General features: G+C 42.6%; 1 protein-coding gene across 3 annotated transcripts in view; it reads left to right on the top strand.

Moving 5' to 3' along the window:
* Positions 1 to 17481, top strand: part of DNAAF9 (dynein axonemal assembly factor 9) — a 141422-nt gene that overhangs the window by 67560 nt on the left and 56381 nt on the right. For all 3 annotated transcript variants that reach the window (XM_077872384.1, XM_077872385.1, XM_077872386.1), the window contains exons 14-20: positions 74 to 150; positions 1874 to 1918; positions 2297 to 2342; positions 5521 to 5632; positions 6426 to 6496; positions 7913 to 7963; positions 8554 to 8641. In XM_077872384.1, coding sequence (XP_077728510.1) covers positions 74 to 150; positions 1874 to 1918; positions 2297 to 2342; positions 5521 to 5632; positions 6426 to 6496; positions 7913 to 7963; positions 8554 to 8641 — 490 coding nt within the window. The remainder of the gene's footprint in view (positions 1 to 73; positions 151 to 1873; positions 1919 to 2296; positions 2343 to 5520; positions 5633 to 6425; positions 6497 to 7912; positions 7964 to 8553; positions 8642 to 17481) is intronic.

Here is a 17481-nt window from a genome sequence, read left to right on the forward strand (position 1 = left end):
GGGTACTTCCTGTCCATGAGGTCTACGTTTTTCCTGCTGTTAAGGCTAATTGTCTTGTCATTGCTTTTTACAGGCAAAGGAAGTAGCTGAGCAGACCCTGGGATCTGGGTTAGATTCCTTCGAATTGATGCAGTTTAAGGCAGCCCTACGGTAAGCAATGGCTGCTATTCTCTATAAGGAATCATTCTTAATGTTTGTTTTATAAAGACCCTTTTCTGCCTTGCATTTGATATTCCATCTCCCCTCTAAGAAATGTGCCAGTAAATAAGGAGTTATGTGAGGGAGAAACATTCATGATCAGGGCTTTGAGAGGCCAAGGATCCAGAGATGGAGGAACTGTATGATAAAGAGTCAGACACATTTCCTGATGCCGGAATGTGAGGCAGAAGTGTCAGACCTGAAGGACCCAGGTTCAGAGGTTAGAAAGGTGAAGCTGGGAACATCAGGAATGAAGTTTGTTAGGGTCAGGGTCCCTAGGCACATAGAAACAGTTACTGCTTAGAAGAGCCTGGCTCTGCGCCTCTGCTACCTCTCAGGTATAGATACCCTGAGCCTGCTCTTGTCTCAGGGGCTAGATGCTCTGGGAATCAGGCTTGCTGGCAATCTAACCATCATACATGTCCTGGCACATCACAAGGGCCCTCTGTGTGGTCTGTATCCATAGCTAAACTTTCACAAACCCAGTCTACCTAACCCTCCACCTGTCCTGTATGAGGACCACTAGGTGTACTTTTTTTTTGCAAAGGAGGCAAAAGATACCAACATGGGGGAGTTTTTTGGGAACACATATGGGATGTGCCCTGGGGTGCCTCAGCTCCATGACCCACATCTTTTTACATCTATAGCCCTGGGTAATAAGAAAAAAAACATTGAGAAAGATAAATCAGTCAGTTGATCTAACAAGAATTCTATTGCTGCAGCTCTAGGAGCAGAAGGAAGAGCCAGGTTTCTTTGGTGGAGACTTCAGCCCCTTTCCTCTGGGTCTTCTGGATCTTGTAGCTCTGGAGGAGGGAGGGGGATAGAAGGAGTTTTTTCCCTTAAGGCCTTGTGCTGGCCTGCACTGCCTATTCCTGGCAGACTTGAGTTTGAGGAATCTCCTTTGCTTTCTGGCTGTGAGTGACTTTGGGTAAGACGAGGAGCTCTTTTTACATCTGCTTCCTTGTCTTCCCACCATGCAGAGTTACTAAGCATGTAAATGTTAGCTGCTGTCACATGGGGGTCTTCTGTGTCACCATCAACATGGCTGGCATAGTCATTCCCTGCCTCCTTTCCTTGGGGCCTTATATAGGCTACTCACCTTTTGGAGAGCAGGCCACTTTTCCATCCCAAGGCCTTTTAGGCCTGGGCATACCTCCCCAGCTGAAGGAGGGAATACCAGGCAATGAGGAGCATCTCCCAGGGCAGCCCTCCATTTGGAGCCCCACTCCTTTTTCTCCACAAAGTCACTTCACTGAGTACACCTCACACTAATCAGATTAGCTGATCATCTCCTGAGAGGAACACAGGACTTTACCTCTGCTCAGGCTCTGAGCAGGGGATGGCAACTTGACCCAAAGGTAGTAAAGAGGAGGATCAGAACAATATGTCACAGCTGTGGAGCAGGCAGCCGTGGGCCAATAGAGGATCTTCCCAGCCTGCAGTAGACAATGGTTCTGTCACATTGTTCTCTCCTGCTCTATCCAAGAGTCAAGACAGCCCTGAGAATCTGCACAGAGGCGGAGCTATGACTAGAGTCAGATGCTGGCCCCACACTTGGCAAATGTGCCGTGAGGGCCCAGCACAGGTGCACTGTAGCAGCAGGTGTCTGGGGAGTAGCCAACAGTGTGGTTATTAGAAAGAGCAGACTAACTTTTTATTTTGTTTGGATCTACAGCTCCAAGATGGCTTTTCATATTCATGCTGTGAATAATCAGGGAAGGTAAGTGTATGTTTGTGGTGCATGCTCATTTGGGGCAAGTCTTAGGAACAAAAAGAGAAGAGAGGCTATCTTGTAGCTGCCAGCGTGGATGGCATAAGACCAAGATTGGGCCTGGGACTGGCCATACTCTGCTGAGATCCTATACCCTGATCTTTTCAGTGCTTCCAACTGAAAGACTGAGGCATGGGAGTAGGAGGTGGATCTAATTCCTTCCAGTGGCCTATGTACTACTTCTGCATACATGCAATCCAGTGCTTTGAAAAGCCCTGAAAGAAATCTGGGCTAGGGGTGCTGCCATATTGACAAAAAAAAAAAAAAAAAAAAAAAAAAACATTGTAAATGTAATACATGTCTCTCCTGTCTCTTTTTCTCTTGTAGGATTGTGCCTCTGGACATTGAAGATAGCTTATACTTCGTGAAGACGGTAAGTAGAGCTGCTATAAGCCAGCTGGCAGGAAGTAACCTATAGAAGAACATCTACAAAGGGTGAGATAGGAGTAGGTGAGAGTCTTGGGTAGACCTTAGCTGAAGAAATTGGTCAATTCTCAGGAGTGTTCCAGCTGCAGCTGTGATGAGCCTGTGATTTTGAGGGTGTCCAGGCAGCTGTACCAGGCCCACATCATACTCCCATGCCTTGGCTTCCCAGTGTCCAGGGTTTTAGCTGAGAGCTGAGAGAGACACTTCTTCCTAAGGTTAGGGAGGCTTCCTCCAAATGACTGAGACTTCTGTGACCTAGTGTGAAAATGAGCTGAGTACTAGCCTGGCTCAACACAGACTGCTGGATTCTCTGTGTTTCAGGGCCTGTGTTGATGCCCTTAATAGGGATCTGTGAAAATAAATTTTAAAAACTGGGGGCCTAAGTCTCCAGCGAAGTGGGTAGTCAGAGCTGAACTTTCTGACCCATGTGCTGAGGGCACCCTGATAGGACAGGGGCATGGTTTAGAAATGCAGAAATATTGGTCCCCAGGTGGACTGGCCAGCATGGCCTGGGGTAGCAGTTTCTAGAACAGTTGCTCCTGGTCACAAGCAAGTTTTCTATTTAGCCCAGTGCATCCTGATGTGCAGAAGATTGGCAAGGGATGCATGAGAGGATGATAGCCATCTACCAAGATTCTGGTTGCAGTAGATATGGGCACAGATTATACCTTGAGTCTGTTCTGTAGCTACTGCCCAAGCCTTAAATCCAGTGAGCTTTTGGTCACTAGGAACTTGGTGCACAGGTATGGATGACTCAGTGCAAATGCATGCCTACACCATCACCAGTGGAAAAGCAGTAGTGTTGTCCTATCTACAGAGAGTTGTCTACTCTACAAAGAGTAGAACAACATAGTAACTTTTTAAGGTTGTGACTAATTTCTCTTTTTATAATGTGTCTGCTTCCTGTACCTGTCAACAAAATGTGTTGATGTTTGTTTAGAACTGAGACTTTATTGTGACATCATCAAGATGCTAGGAGATGTTTTTTGATATCAGGTGGTAGTACTTTATCTCCTTGCCAGACTGTAAGACCTGACTTCTCTATTTAGACCCTTCTGCAGTGCTCTGGAAGGTCCTTTGCACAATAGAAGGCAATCAGGAGTCCGGTGGAATCATACTGTTGTGTTAAGTATGCATTCAGCAGCCACTAATGAAATAAGAAAGAAGAGAGAGAAAATTGTTTTCTGTCCAAATCCTGTCCTCCTTTCCAAATAGAGATAAAGTTCTGCCTTTTGATTTTCTCTCTCCTCTTCCTCAATATCAAATGCTGAGTATAAAAGTAAGGCATTGGATATAACCTACTGGATTGTCTTTGATCTGGAAACCAAAGTGGGGTTCCCATTGTCATTTAAGAGAAACCATGCTGCCCAGCAAGGTTTTATGTCTTCACGTGTTCAAAATTCTTTGAAGCAGATTTTGCTTCAAAAAAAGCAGGGTTTTTTTTATAATAAATTTATTTTTTATTGGTGTTCAATTTACCAACATACAGAATAACACCCAGTGCTCATCCCGTCAAGTGCCCCCCTCAGTGCCCGTCACCCATTCACCCCCACCTCCCCCTCCCCTTCCACCACCCCTAGTTCGTTTCCCAGAGTTAGGAGTCTTTATATTCTGTCTCCCTTTCTGATATTTCCCACACATTTCTTCTCCCTTCCCTTCTATTCCCTTTCACTATTATTTATATTCCCCAAATGAATGAGACCATATAATGTTTGTCCTTCTCCGATTGACTTACTTCACTCAGCATAATACCCTCCAGTTCCATCCACATTGAAGCAAATGGTGGGTATTTGTTGTTTTTAATGGCTGAGTAACATTCCATTGTATACATAAACCACATCTTCTTTATCCATTCATCTTTCGATGGACACCGAGGCTCCTTCCACAGTTTGACTATTGTGGACATTGCTGCTATAAACATCAGGGTGCAGGTGTCCCAGCATTTCATTGCATCTGTATCTTTGGGGTAAATCCCCAACAGTGCAATAGCTGGGTCGTAGGGCAGGTCTATTTTTAACTCTTACCCCTTCCAGTTGTCAGGCCTAATCAGAAGGTTAACTAAAATATAAAAGCCTATCTGTCACTTTTATACATCCTTATTTCATGACAACATGAGAAATTAACCACTTTGGCTTTAAATGTTTCTTTCTCAACTCTTCTGGCTTTCTTTTGTGTTTGGGAATCTAGCAATTTCTTCAAGAGCCCTACAGCTTTTATCTCTCTCCTGAGGCTAGAGGTCCCAAGCTAGGACAATAATGTATGAAAATGAGCCCTATTTCAGGAGCTCTGCACCTGGCCATTCAGCAATATAAGGCCAAGAGGAGACAGGACCTGAGAGGGCTCATTGTGGTACTCATTTCATGTCCCTCACCAGATCTTCAGTCATTCCAGACCCTGGCTCTAGTTCATACCATTTTCTGCATTTCTTCTGCTAGATTCCTCCCCCAGATTGTCCCATTTTCATTAGTTTTAACATAAATTAGGGCTTCTTTACCAGCCATTCAAGAACTCTGTCGGTATTGCTCCAATTTTTTTTTCCAGCCTACTGAAGCCTCTATTTTTGTCTTGCCATAAAAGCTTAAATAGTTTCTTTTAATTTTTTTGGTACTGAAAGAACATTTGTAGGTATTGACATGTACCCAGAAATATCCATGAAGACATGTGTACTGAATGAATGACTGCCTTCCTAGACTTGTTCAGAACTTGAGCCCAAATCAAAGAAGGAGTTGGTGAGCATGTAGATATGCCAGGATGTGAAGAGTGTACAAGTGTACAAAAGCCTGGAAGAAACACCTCCAACTCAGAGGTCAGGGCTTCATCACAATTAAGGAAGGCTATTATCTTAGGAAAGATAAGCAATTTGAGGGAATTTATAGAAACATAAAAATATTCCTGTGGCCCGAGTGTGTCTCTGATGCAGAAGCAGTTGCAGGGGAGCTTGGGTGATGCTAAAGTCCTCTGCTAGTTCTGAGATGTAGTTCAGGATAACTTGTTTTCCTTAGAAACTCTGAGGTACTCTGTCAGAATGTACCTCAGAGCAATATTTTGTGGTCTGTTTCTTAAGGTCTCTTCCTGGAAGTTTAAGACTGACAACCAATCTAACTCTGTTTTCTCATTTGATATAGGCTTGTATGACTGTCTATGACATTCCTGACTTACTGGGAGGAAGGGGATGCTTAGGGTCTGTGGTCTTCTCAGAATCCTTTTTGACATCTCAGATCTTGGTTAAAGAAAAGGGTAAGTGTTTATAAGGTATTTAGAAAGCAAAACTTTCAGTTTTTTTTAACAAAACAAGTTATAGACATAGTTACATAGTTCATATGTATATTGTATTACAATATTATTGTATATTGTAATTGTATATAATGTACTGTTAATGTATTAGTGTATTAACATTATCATCACATATATATTTGTGTGTGTGTATATATATATGAATATATGCAGCCTTACTGTTAGGAAGAAGCAAAATGAGTAATTTTTGTTTATTTTGGCAAAATAAGTTATCTGGTTTCATAGTTCATATGCATATATAAATCATAATATATAATAATAATACATTATTGTATATTGTAATTATAACATGTATTAATATATTGATGTATAACATCATTACACACACACATATATGTATATATGAATATGTACAGCCTTACTGTTAATCAGGAAGAACAATTTGAAATAATAACTAGATCCTGTTTTTTAACCTTGCACTACCTTGATAAAAATTAAAAGTGTAGATAAAAAGGACAATTCCCAGGACTCTCCATTTAAATGTGTGTTTCTATTGTTGTAAAAAAAAAAAAAAAAAAAGATAGAGTTAATCATATGGGGAAAACCTTTCTCCTTCCTCTCATTAGTCTCCCTGTCTCCAAGTAAGGAAGTTTTCAGTTTCTGAGGGCACAAGATTTTTGTATACAAGTAAGAGGAGCCCTCATTCCTGAGAAAGGGAGGGGTGTAAATTGTTGGGCCTACAAGGTGGGCCTAGGTATTGTGGGCAGTAACTGGCATGTCTGTGGTCTTCCTGCAGATGGCACTGTTACCACAGAAACCAGCTTCATAGTCCTGACGGCCGCCATACCCAGATTCTGCTCCTGGCTGGTTAGTGTCATTCATCCGATGGAAGTGGACTTAAATGTGGAAAAATCGGGGAGAACATTGAGGAAGAGCCTCTTCATTGGGTCCCTGGTGGGATGTCGGATCCTAAACTAGCTATTGTTTTTTTTTTTTTTTTTTAAGATTTATTTATTTATTTATTCATGAGAGAGAGAGAGAGAGAGAGAGAGAGAGAGAGAGAGAGAGAGAGGCAGAGATACAGGAGGGAGAAGCAGGCTCCATGCCAGGAGCCCGACGTGGGACTCGATCCCGGGACTCCAGGATCGCACCCTGGGCCAAAGGCAGGTGCTAAACCGCTGAGCCACCCAGGGATCCCCCTAGCTATTGTTCAGGGATGGAAATTTTTATCTCAGCTCTTTGTCTTTATACACACAAATCTAGTTTCTTTAACTCTGTTCTAATCTTGGAAAAGTGCCAAAAGAAACAAACTTAAGTGTTTGGGTCCCTGTTAAATTATGAAAGGAAGAAATTAAACCTTCATTTTACAAGGACAGTTGAGGACACTAAGGCTTAGAAATTGACCAGCCTGTCCAAAGTCACACAGATAGTGAGCAGTAGACCATGTGGCACCCTTCTCTGGTCAGAATGATTGTTGCTGAGTTTTTACAGCAAAGGCTCTCTACATGTAGAAGGTCCCATCTTCATCAGTGAGAGCTGGTCTAAAACTCTAGTGCCAGGGCCCTGGGTGGCTCAGTCAGTTAAGTGTCTGCCTTGAACTCAGATCATGATTCCAGGGTCCTGGGATCGAGCCCCACAATTGGGCTCCCTGTTCAGCAGGGAGCCTGCTTCTCCCTCTCCCTCTGCCTGCTGCTCCCCCTGCTTGTGCTTGCTCTCTCTCTCTCTCTCTTTCTCTGTCAAATAAATAAATAAAATCTTTACATTAAAAAGAAAAAGAAAGAAAGAAGCTCTGGTGCCTTGGGACACACAAAGTATGACAGCAGAGAGTCTGGTAATGGTCTAAGTACCTATTTTAAAATCTGTTTATATTCTGTTTCTACAATTCTGACATGAATGAGGAAGAACAAGAATCATTCTCTGACATTAATACATTTAAATTAGAATACATTCAAAATATTTTAATATGCTCTCTTCCCTTTGTTCTTACAAATAGTTGTTTTTTTCTGAAGTGAAATATGGTGGAGACTAATATATCATTTCCACATCTTGTAGGCTCATTTAGCTGGGCCTCAGGTCCCAGGAAGAGAGTGCACCATGACCTTGGGCTCTGAGCCTTGATGACTGGTAGCCAGCCAGCTCTGCCAGCCATCAGGGCCTGAGTACACAGGATTTGCTGGAGGAACCGCCCAGTCAGTCTTCTAGAAATATTGAACATGAGGGAGACCTAGTAGAGTTATGCCCTTGAAGTAGGAAACTGAAAATTTGCACTCCTTTTGGATACAGGTAGAAGATAATGAAATAAAATTGTCTGAGAAAACCCAACAAGCAGTGAAGGTAAGCAGCCTTCTTATCCTCAATGTCAACATTGTATCAAAATGAAATGTAAACAGTTTATGAAAATAATCTAGACTATTTCATTTTATGGCACATTTGAAGGATATGTTCCTCCTTGTCTCAATTCCTATTTGCATTCTTCCTCTCCCAGCAAAGCTTTAGACGTAGCCATTTAATGGGGTACACAGAGGGATTCGTTCTGCCATGTTGGCCTTTTAGTGAGTTTCTTTTAAATCTGCCAGTACCATTAAAAGCAGATCTCAGATTGGCCTAGACATATAGAACTGAGAGGTCAGGGCTTTAGGCCAAAGAGAGTTGCCTCCACTGGCTAGACATCCACTGGAACATGAACAAGCATAGTAGGCATTGGTACCTGGACTCAGAGAGGACCTTACACATTCTTTTCCTTGGCACAAGTTAAAAATGCCAGTAACGTGACAAAGAGCTAGGCAATGACAAAGGAATGGAAGAAGTTGGGTCTATTTGAGGCTAACTTAGCAGTTTTTATAGACAGACAAAAGGGCAGGACTTTTGATTCTGAAAGTTCATGGTATAAATCATATGCTCTTTGTGACTGGTTGTTTTTAAAGGGGGATGCCTGTTTCCTGGGCACTTTTCTAACAGGAGGAGAAGGAGCATATCTTTATTCCAGCAATCCACATTCCTGGCCTGAGGAAGGTGAGCCAGCTATTATTTTTCTTGATTGTGTCTGGGTCCCTCTTTTGCATGTATTGGCATGAATGTTGTGATTAGTGAAACATCTGATATTTGAAAAGACTTGTTGGTGTAGAAGTGTTTTCTTACAGCTTTTGTCTTTATCCACCCATTTTGCAGATGAGGAAACTTGTGCTAGGAAGGCATGACCCCAGAACCACAGTCTGGTCCTCTTGTTGCCATCTGAGGATTGTTCTCAGAATAGGCTAGAGTAGTGGCATGTCCAGAAATAGAATCTGTCTGGATTCATTTTTCTTTTTCTTTTTTAAGATTTTATTTATTCATGATAGAAACAGAGAGAGAGAGAGACAGAGACACATGCAGGCTCCATGCAGAGAGCCTGATGCAGGACTCCATTCCAGGACCCCAGGATCACACCCTGGGCCAAAGGCAGGCGCTAAACCACTGAGCCACCCAGGGATCCCCTGGATTCATTTTTCTATTGCTGTATAATAAATTACCACAAATTTAATAGCTTAAAACAACACATAATTATTATCTCACAGTTCTGTAGGTCAGAAGTCCAGGTAGACTTGGCTGGATTTATTTGTGTTAGGGACTCTGAAGTTAAGGCATCAGTCAGACTAGGCTCTTGTCTGGAGACTCTGGAGAAGAATTCACTCCCAGGCTCACTTAGACTATCAGCAGAATTCAATTCCTTCGGATTGTAGGAATGAGGTCCCCATCTTGTTGCTAGCTATCAGCCAGGACCATGCTTAGCTACCTCTCCCAAAAATCTCTGCCCTGTGACAGCCCTCCTCCATCTCAGCATTGAAAACCTCTCTAGTGTTGTTGCATCTATCTTACCCTTCCAATCTGTATAAATTTCTTCTCTATACCAGCCAGAGAAAATTCTGCCTATGAAGAACTGCTTGTGATTAGAGGAAGCCCACTCAAATAATGTCCATTTTGCCATATAATATTACTTGAACACAGGAGTAACATCAGGAGATGAAGATCATGGGAGTCATCCTAAATTTCTGCCTATCACAGTCTAGCCTCTGGCCTCACATTCATGTCCCGCCCACATGCAAAATACAATCAACCTTTCCTAAGGGCTCCATCTCATTATGATAACAGTTCAAAGTCCTAAATCTCACTAGCTCAAAAATCCAAAATCTCATCAAGATTATCTAAACCAGATGTAGATAAGGCTCTGGCTTTAAATCTATTTAAAGTGTAGTTCCTAAACTTGTACTGTAGCTGTGGCCTTGTGACACTAATCAGATAAGTTATCTGCCCTGCCCTCCCAACACTCAGGGTACCACTAGCATAGGATAACAGTTGTAGATCTTCAACTTCAGAAGAGGGGGAATGGAAAATAAAAAGGAGTCATCAGCCTGAGGTAGCTTTAAAATCCAGCTGGGCAAACTCCAGAGTCTGGATTAGGTTTCAGACCTGGGAATAGTCCTCCATGGCTCTTACCTCTGCCACCTGGGCTCTTGATTTCACCTTCTAAAGTCTTAGTTTTCCCTTCCAAGCTTGTGGCTACACCTCATCCATCCTTCCTTTTTCACAAAGGTGGCACTGTGTACGTGAGTTTTATCAGCCTACTTCTTGCCAATAGCATTTGGGGGCCCAGTAATCCCCTTTGATTTCATGCTCTTTGTGTCTCTTTCATTCCAAGGGGCAATGTTCTGTTGACCTAAGATTCTCAAAAGCCTTGTTGGTTTTGCATGGATTTCGTGGGGATTCATTCCATGCTTCTTTTTGGTTTCCTCAAAATAATTTTCTTAGGAGTCCTGTTTCTTTCCCTGGTTGATATAGCCATTTTGTGAAGAAAGAGTTGTGACTTAACTCCACAAATTTTTCAGCCTCTACTGCGCAATCTCCTTTCTGGATAATTTGTTTTTCTTGAAAATATTCTGTCTGGTGGCAGGTTCCTTTCCCTGTTATCAGATCACTGGTTCAGCTTCTGCTCCTCCATTCACATAGGAGACAAAGCACAAGAAGTCTTGGTTCTCCACAAAATGCTGAGGTGTAGTAAGTAATGCATTTGTTACTGTGCCTGTGCTACAGCCCCTACATTTGTGCCTGTGCTACAGCCCCTACAGCCCCTACATTTGTGCCTGTGTGATCCTGGTGCAGAAGACCAAAATTAGGAACACTTGTTGAGGGCAGGGAGTATGTGACAGTACTACTAGTGTTGGGGCAAGATTGCCTGGTGTTTCTGAAGCAGGTTGTAGAAGCAACAGAGGTGATTGTGCTCTGTCATAGTTGAGCCAATTATAATATTTAGCAAGGATATTTGCCAAAATTAGTTTGTACTTAGCAAAGGGCCTTATTAGAAAAGAAATCTTATGCTATATTGAGTTATCCAGCAAGATTCAGTGTATCCTGAGGTCTTACACAAAGGGGACAGCCAGGGATTTCTGGAGTCCTGTTCATCCCATTCGTCCCATTCTATTGAGAGCATGCCCTTAGTTCCTGGAGGAAATGTAGTTTGAATTAGGAGGTGGTTTTCTGAGACAGGAAAATTAATTAGGAACAGAGAATTTAAACAGAAATCTCCTCTGGCTATCTGTTAAGCTTTTTGCCACTTTGGAGCTCAAGTCAAGTGGGGCTTAAAGTTTATACCACTTAAGGCTCTTTCAAAGAAAAATAACACTAAATAGGGCTCTTCTGAGGGCCTTGGAAGAGGGCTTGGGCAGGTGAGGGGTTCTGAAGCTTAAGTGTCATTAGTGTCTTGATAAATCTGTCTCTGCTTGACACTATGATGAGCTTGAAATTTATCTGTTCCCATTCCTTAAAGGCATTTAAAAAGCTCTTCAGCATGCATTATCTTAATTGAGCTTCATGTCCTAAGACCCAAAGGTGAAAACTTGCCTGAGGTTATAGTGCAAGTTCACAGTAGGTCTGGAGGGTAGTCCAAGTCTTCTGATTCTCAGTCCAGGGTTGGCACAACATGTAGATAGAGAATAGAACTTCCTTTACTTTGAAATGCTTCCAGCTCTGGAACTTTTTTTCTTCCCCAGTTAGTGATTTCTGCTATCACAGGATTTCTTGCTATTCAGCTTCCTATTCATTTATGTCCTTCATGTGCCCTTCTCTTCCTCACCCTGCTGACCTTGGTCAGGCAGTCTGCCCAGCCCCAGATCCTCAGGAGCCCACTTTAGAGTTTTACCACATATGCCTATATCCCTAAACAATGTCTTGCTTTTGAGTACAAATATAATCACACTGTGTTCTTTAGGGATATGCTTTCTTTTTTGCTTCCTATTCTATTCTTAAGATTCATCCAGATTGTTGTGGATAGCCATATAGTTCATTCACTTGCATGGCTCCATGGGATTCCTTTGTATGAAAATGTACAGTTTATTCTTTGGACATTGATGGACATTTGGAGTTTATTACAGATAGTCCTGTCATGAGCGTTCTTGTACATGTCTCCTGCTGCACATGGCACCAGGAAGATGCCTTAAAACACAGCTTTCTTGCTGTATAATATTTGACATCTGATGTCTCAGTCTCCTGACTTTCCTGTTGCATTCTGGCTCATTGGACCAGCCAGCACTGATATCTCTGGCTAGTTGGTATGTTGACATTCCCTGAATATTTACCCCTTTGATTGCTGTCGTTTTTTGACATCCCTGTGTATAGAATTTTCTGTGCTTTGCCTCAAACAAAGTCAATCCCTGTCCCTTGTAAGATCTTTGTACACCATGGAACTAAAGGGGAGGTCATGCGAATTAGCCCCTGGCTGAAACACCACAGATTTCCACTGCTGTCACCAGTCTTCCGTAGAATTTCTCAAATAGATTTCTCAGTTTTGTTGTACAACTTTGGTCCATTACCAGAGCCCTTAAATAGTTGTCTTAACAATTAGACCAGTTTCATCACTATTTTATGTGGAGAGGATCTGCCAGAATCTTCACAGTCATTTCAGAAGTCCCACCCCTCAGTGGTTTTGAAAGGTATTTTCACTTGGTAAAAATTCTAGGTCGGTAGTTTTTTTCTTTCTTTCTTTTTTTTTTAAAGTAAGCTCTATGCCCAATGTGGGACTTGAACTCACAATCCCAAGATCAAGAGTTGCTGACTGGGCCAGCCAGGCCTCCTGACAGTTTCCTTCTTTCTAGAAAGATGTTGCTCTGCTTTACTCTCTTGCTTGCACCAACCATTCCTGAGCAGAAATCCGCTGCCATCCTTATTTGTGTTCCTTCTAATAAAGTTACTTTTTTTTTCTCTTCAGCTGCTTTTAAGATTTTCTTTCCTTCTTCTTCTTTTTTTTTTTTTTTTTTTAAGATCTTTAAAATTTGGAGATCCCTGGGTGACTCAGTGGTTGACTCCCGATCCCGGGACTCCAGGATCACACCCTGCGCTGAAGGCAGGCACTAAACCGCTGAGCCACCCAGGGATCCCCAGGGAGAGAGAATCTCAAGCAGATTCTGCACTAAGCCGCAGAGCCTAATGCAGAGCTTGATCTCAGGACCCTGAGATCATGACCTGAGCTGAAATCAAGCCACCCAAGCACCCTGATTTTCTTTCTTTCTATCAAATATTTTAAGCAATTTTATTTTTATGAATTGGTGTGTGTGTGTGTGTTTTAACATGTTCCTTGTGCTTGGAATTCATTTTGCTTCTTCAATGGATGGATTTAATTTTCCTCAAATTGGGAGTATTTTTGGCCTTTTTTTTTTTTTTTTTTTTTTTTTTTTTTAGTTTTTGCACTCCTATTCTGGGGCTCCAGTCACATATCTTTGCTACCTAGAATTATCCCACAGCCCCTTTTTGCTCTGTACAATTATTTTCAGTCTTTTTTCTCTTTGTGTTTCATTTTGCATAGTTCTATGTATGCTAATTTACTAACCTTTTCTGCATTGTTGTTATGAATTTGTTAACATTTGTGAAGTGGAGCACAGGGTATTGAATGGTGAGCCAAGTTCAACAAAAGACCATGAAAGAAATTGAAATAGAAAATTTTATTCGTCATAAGTCCTGGAGGAAGTACACGGCAATGGCATGCCTTATGCCTGCAGGGCACACAGGAAGTTCAAAGCAGAGTGCAGACAGAGAGTGGCAGGATCTAGGGCACATGCCTTTATTAGGGTTTGTGGGTAGAGTGGTTCAGGTTTCTCAGGCTAAGGCCAGATTGGTCAATTCAAACCAAAAGAGCAGGGTTTTGGTAAGCTCCACAGGGGTACACAAGGAGATGGCCCTAGGAGACAAGGGAGACTTGATCACAAGGGCTGTTGAGCTCATATCAGGAACTTACATCTTGTGACTCTCTGCAGGCTGCTACATAGGGCTTGTCTGAGGGACCGTGTCATTTTAAGCACCACCACCACTCCCGCCCCCTAGGCCACTTGACCAAACAAAAGATATGCCAGGGCAGCAATACCTTGGAGTAGCTTAGCTAAACTTTCACAACTGTCTAATGTCGTTAATCTCATTCAGTGTATTTTTCTTCTCAGACATAGTGTTTTTCATCTCTAGAAGTTGATTTAGAGATCTTTTACATCTTTCATGTCTCAAGTTAACATGGTTCAGTCTTCTAGCTTTTTGAATATATGGGATACAGTTATAATAATTGTTTTAATATGTTTTTCTTCTAGTTTTATCATATGGCCTTGCTTTTAAGCTTTGTTAGCCTGGAGACAGAATAACATTTAATTTAGGGCTAATTTTACCCCACTGCTGAGGCAGAATTCTTCTGAGTACTCTACCTGACATGTCTGTGAAGTGTGAGGTTTTCTACTGTGGCTGGTGCAAATGGGCAGAAAGTCTCGTTCAAGGTATGGGTTGATGTTCATTGTTTTACGTAGGAATATCCAGTTTTTCCGGTACCATGTATTGAAAAGACTTTCCTTTTTCTTTGATCTGTTAGTACACCTTTGTTGAATATCAGTTGACTGTGTATTTACCATTTCCTGCAGGCCTCCATGAATGTTTGGCACTCAGGCAGCTCCTTCATTGTCCCTGTAGTGATTTACAATTTGTAGAGTGTTTTTTTCCATTGGGCAGAGATTATTCAGCAGTGAGGAACAGGGACACTGGTCCCATTGACACATGGGGCAGTGGACACATCCTGAGAACTCCGGTAACCATGCTGAGTCCCACCTTCTTATGATGGGAAGGCCCAGGCAGTGGTCATCTGCTGTCTGCTGACTTCATGCTCAACCCTCTTGTGTATTCCCTTGTGTCCACATGAAGTTTGTCAGGGACATTTTAGAAGAGAAAGTCATCTGCAGCTCTGAATGTGAATGAATTATTCAGCTGCATATTATCTACAGTGCATGGATGACTCGGGATCAGAGGTCAAGAGTAGTGAGCAAGTTACAGAAGGACATGTGTATTAAGATTCTATTATACAAAAGCAAAACAGGGACAGCCTGGGTGGCTCAGCAGTTTAGCGCCACCTTCAGCCCAGGGTGTGATCTTGGAGACCTGGAATCGAGTCCCATGTCGGGCTTCCTGCATGGAGCCTGCTTCTCCATCTGCCTGTGTCTCTGCCTCTCTCTTTCTCTCTATTCTGTGTGTGTGTGTGTGTGTGTGTGTGTGTGTCTCATGAATAAATATAATCTTAAAAAAAAAAGCAAAACAGACAAGATCAAATAATATATAGTTTATAGATACATTGAAGTGTGGTAAAACTGTACAGAATTTGGGATGGGTCCCTCTGAGCAGAAAAGAGAAGGCCATTGAGGAAGGACATTTAGGAGGCTTCAGAGGTCCTAGTAATACTTGATTTCTTAGGCTGAGTGGTGAGTGTACAGGGATTGAGATTGTGTTGCTAGATTGTGTTGCTATTGTTTTTCTTTTTTTTTTTTTTTTTAAGGATTTTATTGATTTATTCATGAGAGACACACACACACAGAGAGAGAGAGGCAGAGACACAGACAGAGGGAAAAGCAGGCTCCACTCAGGGAACCTGATATGGGACCCCATCCTGGGACTCCAGGATCACGCCCTGGGCCAAAGGCAGGTGCTAAAGCACTGAGCCACCGAGGCATCCCATTATTGTTTTTCTTTAAACTATATGTGTACATTTCACATATTGTCATATAGAATGAAAATTATCTAGCCATTGCATCATATTTCCCCAGCAGTGATAAATGTTCCCTCTTCACACAGGCTGAACCATTGGAGGAGCTTTATTTGTACAGCCAGGTGTCTAAAGGAGGAAAACCAAATTCTTCATTGACACTTGGTATCTTGTTTTGCCCTGAGGTCTCATCCTTCTTTTGGACTCCTGGTGATGCAGAGGTCAATCAGAGACAGAACCATGCCTCAGTCCCTTGCTGCTTCTTGGATAGTGAGGGGGAACTTCCTCTTACCTTGGGTTTTTAGATTCACAGAACAGAGAAGGAATGACAGGCCTTTCAGTAAGGGCACCAGGGACAAGACAAGGAGCCAAGGAGATCTCAAGAGTTAGCTACCTTGGTCACTGAGAAACCTCTGCAAAGGTACATCTCTTCAGACCAAAGTCTGACAGTCACGAATCCAAAGCAAATACTAGAAGTGTCATCACTTCAAGGGGATTAGGATCTGAGAGACCAGGTAACAGGTACTGGACACCCAGTGAGTCACTTCAGTTATTTCATGTGTGCTCTGAGGATAATGATAGTTACTGCTCCCAGAGTCAGGCTAATGGGTAGCTGTGACACAAGACAGCCTCTCTGCACCAGTAGTAAAATCAGCTTCCATTTATTGAGTTCCTGCCCTGGGCCATGCCCCATAATGAGTGCTTTTCCAGCACTGCCTTGTGAATTTCTGTCTTCCTCTTTTCCATTTTGTTTCAAGGCTTCAGAGTATATATAGAGAGGAAATGCTGGAGGTAACCTCTTTTATCTGTGCTCTTTTCTGGAAGCTTTGGAAGGATGTTGTCCAGGAGACCTTTAAGTGGTATTTGACTTACTTCTGAGAAACTTCACGTTAGAGCTACACAGGTGGAGGGCGAGCCCAGGTCCTGGAAGGGTACAAGTAGCAAGCAGTAGGAGAGCAGTTCTTATCTCCTAATACCTATTGATCCCTCTTTTCTCTATAAACAGTAGGTAGAGTTATCTTGTGGCTGGAATTGATGAGGTCATAGCGTGAGAAGAGTGCTGAAAATCTTGGCTGGGCCCTGGGGAAGCTGGTGGAGGAGCTTAGACAGAAGAGGAGAGACTCCAGACAGCACTGTAGGTCTCTTGAGGCTAAGAAGCAAAGAGAGGTAGTTGTCAGATAGGCCATTTGGAGAGGGCAAGGGCAAAGGGGGAGGAAACCAGGTAAGAACTCAAGGAGCCCAGATGCCACAGCACCTTGACCCCCTACAGACCTCTGCTCTGTACCTGGCTCCACCGCGAGTAGTTCTGTGACCTTGGGAGAAACTTCTCTACCATATTTTTTTTTTTTTTTTTTTTTTTGTGATAGTCACACAAAGAGAGAGAGAGAGGCAGAGACACAGGCAGAGGGAGAAGCAGGCTCCATGCACTGGGAGCCCGACGTGGGATTCGATCCCGGGTCTCCAAGATCACGCCCTGGGCCAAAGGCAGGCGCTAAACCGCTGCGCCACCCAGGGATCCCATTTTTTTTACCTTTTTTTTTTTTTTTTTTTGTGTGTGTGTGTGATAGGGAGAAACTTCTCTAAGCTTGAGTCTCCCCATCAGTCCTGAAGAAGATTACCTCTTTGAATTGTTGGAAAGATGGAAAACTATGATGTATAGGACATGCATGGCACAATGGCAAAATATGTTCCTGTCCCTTTCCCTGACAAAACAGAGATTAAAGCATGTCCCATTCTGATGTGGGTGAGAGGAAAATCAGCAATTTCTGAGCTATTGGGGAAAACTGAGGGACTGAGGCTTCAAAAGTTCAGTGATGTCAAA

Source organism: Canis aureus, chromosome 26 (genome assembly GCF_053574225.1).
Source record: "Canis aureus isolate CA01 chromosome 26, VMU_Caureus_v.1.0, whole genome shotgun sequence".
Lineage (NCBI taxonomy): Eukaryota > Metazoa > Chordata > Mammalia > Carnivora > Canidae > Canis > Canis aureus.